Consider the following 6,000-nt stretch of genomic DNA (forward strand, 5'->3'; position numbering starts at 1 on the left):
GAAGATACTTAACTATAAGAAGCAGAAATGTTAAGCCAAGCATTTAGCAATTCCTGGCGCCATTCAAAGGGTTAAATGCATCCTACTATTCCCCCTCTGACATAGCTTTTCAGCATCAAGCACAATAGGCCGGCCTTTGTGTCCTTAAGTGGAATACCTGCACTAGCCTTAGGACTCCTTGCCTGCTTCTTTTCCCCTTTTTGCATCTCTTTAAATTATATGTGTTTTTAAATTAGATTATGAAGTATTAGCTCGTCTGGTTCTGGTAGGAAGGAAGACTTAGTCATTTCAGAAATGGATTCTATTAAGACAGGTGGTAGGGAGGCAGCTATGCTCAGAGTACTCGCTGTAATGAGGGCAAGGCATAGCTTAGGAGAGTACACACCTTTGTCATCTGCAATCTCCTGATTAGAAATTCTGGCCAATCTTGTTTTCTACTAATAAAATGGCACGACTTAAAAGATTTAAACAAATTACATGAAAGATGGTTGATTTATGTTTTCTAGGTCAAGTTGGGCATGGTAACTGGGGGCCGGGTGGCAGATAGTGAGGATTACCAAAAATTCTCGTTTTGACAGATTTAGTGGAATTTTAAAAAGTAAGGTGTGACCAGTGAGGCGGATGGCTGGCTAATTTAATGGCCGTGCAGTGCAAGAATGATACCCACTAAAGTACATTGAGCGTAATAAGTAACTTCTGCTCTTGAATTAAAGGAAAATATTTTCCTTTTCTTTAAAATCATTTCATTATTTCCCCACCTAGTTATTGTGCTGTCTTGTTTTTTAGGTTCAGCAGTGTCCGTACTGCAACTACAGCAGTAAAGATGCCAACCGTATGCAGCTACATGTTATGTCCCAGCATTCCATGCAGCCAGTGATCCGCTGCCCACTGTGCCAGGATGTCCTTAGCAACAAAATCCACCTGCAGCTACATCTCACTCACCTTCACAGCGTGGCACCCGATTGTGTGGAAAAGCTCATTCTGACTGTATGTAGAAGTAATGACTAGAAATACAATTTGTTTGAATGTGTCTGTTAGACTGTGTGTGTGTGAGAGCAAACTGCACATTCAAAGCAAAAAGAAATTGTGATGTTACTTGTTGTTGTTGCTAAATGTTCTCTCTTGAGATGCTCCCATAATCTTGAATGTTGTTACTGTCCACCGAGAGAAGCAAATTCTTTCCCTAAAATAAGCTTTGATTTCAATACAAGAAACAATTTGGCACGCTTCCTCTGCACTTTCTATATCAGTTTTTGGTATAATAACAATCTTTGGTCTTTGCAGGTTGTTGGACCTGAAACAGCAACACCAAATAATATAATGCACCCCCAGACTGAACAAGAGAGAAGTATGTCGTTAATGGATTCCTCTACCTCTCTCACAGATGGGTCAGGAAAGTCTCATGGTGAGCAGAATATGTAGCATACACTGTTTTCTTTCTGTCATTAATTTGTTGCCCAGATGATGGTAAAGGTCCACTGAAGAACTTTAGTGTGTAATTTTCTATATATTTGTCAAAAAATACTGACTGACGAGAACCTTACATTGTATTTTCTATGCGTAGGAAACATTTCAAAGGATGAGCTGGCCAATCAAGACAAGAACGATTTAGACCTGCAGCGTGAGGAACTCAAGCCCCCAAAGGAGGCCTCAGAGGCCCCAGATTGGAAGAGAGCCAGTGGATTAAGACATGATAGCAAATCCCCTGATAATCTGCAGGAGCATCTCAGTGAGCTCCAAAGACTTCAGCAACAGCAACAACAGCTCTCTGTATCAGATCGTCATGTCTACAAATATCGTTGCAACCACTGCAGTTTGGCCTTCAAAACAATGCAGAAGCTTCAGATACATTCTCAGTACCATGCCATCAGAGCAGCCACTATGTGCAGCCTTTGCCAGCGCAGCTTCAGGACATTCCTGGCCCTCAGGAAGCATTTAGAAAATGGGCACCCTGAACTTAGTGAGGCTGAGGTGCAGCAACTCATAGGCAATCTGCCACTGAATGGAGATATCACAGAGAGTGAGGCCAGGGCCTTGGAGGAAGCTCAGGCCTTTGAACATGACTTGGACAAAGATGATGAAATGGACCAGGAAGAAAAGCCCAGTCCCACAGGAAGTGACAGTAGCTCCCTGCTAGATGACATGGGAGCAGAACCAAAACGGACCCTACCATTTAGAAAGGGGCCCAATTTTACAATGGAAAAATTTCTGGACCCTTCTCGACCTTACAAGTGCACAGTATGTAAGGAGTCCTTCACCCAGAAGAACATCCTACTAGTACACTATAACTCAGTTTCCCACCTACATAAATTGAAAAAGGTCCTTCAAGAGGCATCAAGCCCAGTTCCACAAGAGCCAAGCAACAGCATTGACAACAAACCATTTAAATGCAATATTTGCAATGTTGCATATAGCCAAAGTTCAACACTTGAAATTCACATGAGGTCAGTTCTACATCAGACCAAAGCAAGAACAGCCAAAAATGACATGAGCAGCAGCAGCAGCAGCAGTATATCTGGAACTAGCGGTCCAGTATCTTCAAAAAGTCCAGGCCCAAGCACACAAGGGAATGCAAGCAATTTAGATGCTGCAAGAAGTGGTACACCTTCTTCTAACAAAGAAAACACTGTTGAACCCAAAGAACCTAACAGCAGTAACAACTCAAAACAAGCAGCAACTACTGACCATGTTTCAGCACAGGCAAGCAGCCAACAATCAGCACAGTCCTCAGCCCAACTGCAGCTGCAGCTTCAACATGAACTCCAGCAACAGGCTGCTTTCTTCCAGCCTCAGTTCCTCAATCCAGCTTTTCTCCCCCATTTTCCAATGACCCCAGAAGCATTACTGCAGTTTCAACAGCCGCAGTTCCTCTTCCCATTTTACATACCTGGGGCAGAATTCAACCTTAGCCCAGAACTTGCGCTGCACTCAGCTGCAGCTTTTGGAATGCCTGGTCTTACTGGATCATTTCTAGAAGACCTGAAGCAGCAGATGCAACAACAGCACCAGTTACAGCAGGCTCAAGTCCAGCAACAGGTTCAACAGCAACAGCAGCAGCAGGCTTCTCAATCACAGTCACAAATTCTGCAGCAGAAAAACCAGCAACTGCAGAACCAGAAAGCAAAAATGGAAGCTAGCACAGTCTCAGTTTCAGAAATACAAATGTCTAGAGATGCAGAGGACCACCTGGAAAAACAGGAAAACAGGGCGAAGATGGAAAATGGAGGTGATGCATTGAATGATGTAGGAAAGGACAACAAAGAACCCAAAAAGTCAAAGTTTTCAGAGCCTCTGATTCCCCCTCCACGTATTGTGTCAGGAGCAAGAGGTAATGCAGCAAAAGCGCTATTGGAGAATTTTGGATTCGAGTTAGTGATCCAGTACAATGAAAACAGACAAAAAAACCAAAGGAAAAGCAAAGATGGAGTTGAACAAGTAGAAATGAATACTGATAAGCTTGAGTGTGGGATGTGTGGAAAGCTCTTCTCTAACATGCTTATTCTCAAGAGCCACCAAGAACACGTGCATAGTCACTTTTTCCCATATGTGGAACTTGAAAAGTTTGCCCAGCAGTACAGAGAGGCTTATGACAAACTTTATCCAATAAACCCTTCTTCACCAGAGACACCACCGCCGCCACCACCTCCTCCTCCTCCTCCTCCGCCACCTCCTCCTGCTCCAACCCCAGTGACAGCTCCTCAGCCTGCTGCCATGTCTGTGGCCAAGCCTCAAACTCCAGTACCTTCACCGGTTCCTGTTTCCCATCAGAGTTCACACCAACCCTCTCACCAGACACAAACGCCCCAGCCACCGCCCCCACCTCCACCACCTACTGCCCCCCCTGCACCACCCCAAGTGCAGCTACCTGTTCCCTTGGATCTGCCCCTTTTCCCGCCTCTAATGATGCAGTCTGTCCAGCACCCAGGGCTACCCCCTCAGCTGGCCCTCCAGCTGCCCACTATGGATTCGCTGTCCACGGACCTTACACAACTCTGCCAACAACAGCTGGGTCTTGATCCAAACTTCCTCCGCCACTCTCAATTTAAGAGACCGCGCACCCGCATCACCGATGACCAACTCAAGATTCTTCGCGCAAACTTTGATATTAACAATTCTCCTAATGAAGAGCAAATTCAGGAGATGTCAGAGAAGTCTGGCCTGCCCCAAAAAGTTATAAAGCACTGGTTCCGTAACACCCTTTTCAAAGAAAGGCAGCGGAGTAAAGACTCTCCCTACAACTTCAGTATTCCTCCCATTACAACACTGGAAGACATTCGATTGGAGCCCCAACTAAGTGCACAGGAATACTACAGAGCAGACTCAATGACGAACAAGAGGTCCTCCAGAACCAGATTCACTGATTACCAGTTAAGGGTACTTCAAGATTTCTTTGACACTAATGCCTATCCAAAAGATGATGAGATTGAGCAGCTCTCCACTGTGCTCAACCTGCCATCACGAGTCATTGTGGTGTGGTTCCAGAATGCTCGCCAGAAAGCTCGAAAGAGCTATGAGAACCAGGCAGACTCTAAAGACAGTGAGAAAAAAGAGCTGACTAATGAACGATACATCAGAACCAGCAACATGCAGTACCAATGTAAGAAGTGCAACATTGTGTTCCCACGCATCTTTGATCTTATCACTCACCAGAAAAAGCAGTGTTATAAGGATGAAGATGAGGAAATTAATGACGACAACCAATGCGAGGAGTATTCAGATTCTCCTGAGCAAGGTCCATTTAAGATCACCCAGGGACCTTTAGACATACCTAAGCATTCCCAAACAGGAACTCCCAGCAGTTCTGGCTCAAGCTCCCCTGTGATGTCCTCTCCTCGTACTACCATGGGCAAAATTTCCCCCAAGCCAGATTTGACCCCTGAAACTGAAGTTAAACAGAACGAGACTGCCCCTTCACCAGTGGTAAAGTCACTACCAGAACCAAGACCATCTAAGGCTTGCACACCGCAGCCACCTCCACAAAAAGCCCCCCAGGCACAAATGTCAAGACCCCATTCCCAGCCTCAGGCAGCTGCAGTTCCCTCAAGTCCACTTTCCCTGGCACTGTCTTCACTTACAAATAGCCTTTCCCATCAGATGCTTCAGTACCAGTGTGATCAGTGTAAGATAGCATTCCCCACTCTAGAGTTGTGGCAGGAGCACCAACACATGCATTTCTTGGCTGCTCAGAACCAATTTCTTCACTCACAATTCCTTGAAAGACCCATTGATATGCCCTATATGATATTTGACCCCAACAACCCCCTCATGGCTAGCCAGCTGTTATCTGGAGGTCTCTCCCAAATCCCATCTCAGAGTAGCTCTGGCTTAGCTTCTGCTGCAGGCTCTGGGGCGATGAAGAGGAAACTTGATGACAAAGAAGAAAGTGCCAATGACAAAGATGGCGGTAACAGTAGTGAAGAGCAACACAGAGATAAGCGTTTAAGAACCACCATCACACCAGAACAATTGGAGATTCTTTATGACAAATACCTACTTGACTCTAACCCAACAAGGAAGATGTTGGACCATATTGCACGGGAAGTTGGCTTGAAAAAGAGAGTTGTGCAAGTTTGGTTCCAAAACACCCGTGCTCGAGAGAGAAAGGGGCAGTTTAGGGCTATAGGGCCCTCCCAGTCTCACAAGAAATGCCCCTTTTGCAGAGCATTGTTTAAAGCAAAATCTGCTCTAGATAGCCACATACGATCTAGACACTGGCATGACGCTAAGCAGGCAGGTTTTAGCTTGCCACCAAGCCCAATGATGAATCAAGACAATGAAAGAGGTGAAAGCCCCAATAAGTATAATTTCTTTGACTACCCACAGCTGCCTACCAAGACTGAGCCAAATGAGTATGAGCTACCCACTGCATCCTCAACCCCAGTCAAACCATCCGAGGCGCAAGTAAAAAACTTCTTAAGCCCTTCATCCTTAAAAGCTGAAAACTGTGATGAAACTGAAGGGCCTAATATTAATTCAGCAGAAGTTTCATCTTATGATCTC

The 6,000-nt window shown here is 45.2% G+C and overlaps 1 protein-coding gene across 3 annotated transcripts in view; it reads left to right on the forward strand.

Moving 5' to 3' along the window:
* Positions 1-6,000, forward strand: part of zfhx4 (zinc finger homeobox 4) — an 84,318-nt gene that overhangs the window by 72,456 nt on the left and 5,862 nt on the right. For all 3 annotated transcript variants that reach the window (XM_086305998.1, XM_086305997.1, XM_086305999.1), the window contains exons 9-11: positions 787-987; positions 1,285-1,405; positions 1,565-6,000. The exon at positions 1,565-6,000 is cut by the window's right edge and continues 979 nt beyond it. In XM_086305998.1, coding sequence (XP_086162124.1) covers positions 787-987; positions 1,285-1,405; positions 1,565-6,000 — 4,758 coding nt within the window. The remainder of the gene's footprint in view (positions 1-786; positions 988-1,284; positions 1,406-1,564) is intronic.

Source organism: Aulonocara sp. 'chitande type north' Nkhata Bay, linkage group LG9 (assembly GCF_057382095.1).
Source record: "Aulonocara sp. 'chitande type north' Nkhata Bay isolate Kocher_YH1m ecotype deep benthic linkage group LG9, A_spYH_male_GT1.1, whole genome shotgun sequence".
NCBI lineage: Eukaryota > Metazoa > Chordata > Actinopteri > Cichliformes > Cichlidae > Aulonocara > Aulonocara sp. 'chitande type north' Nkhata Bay.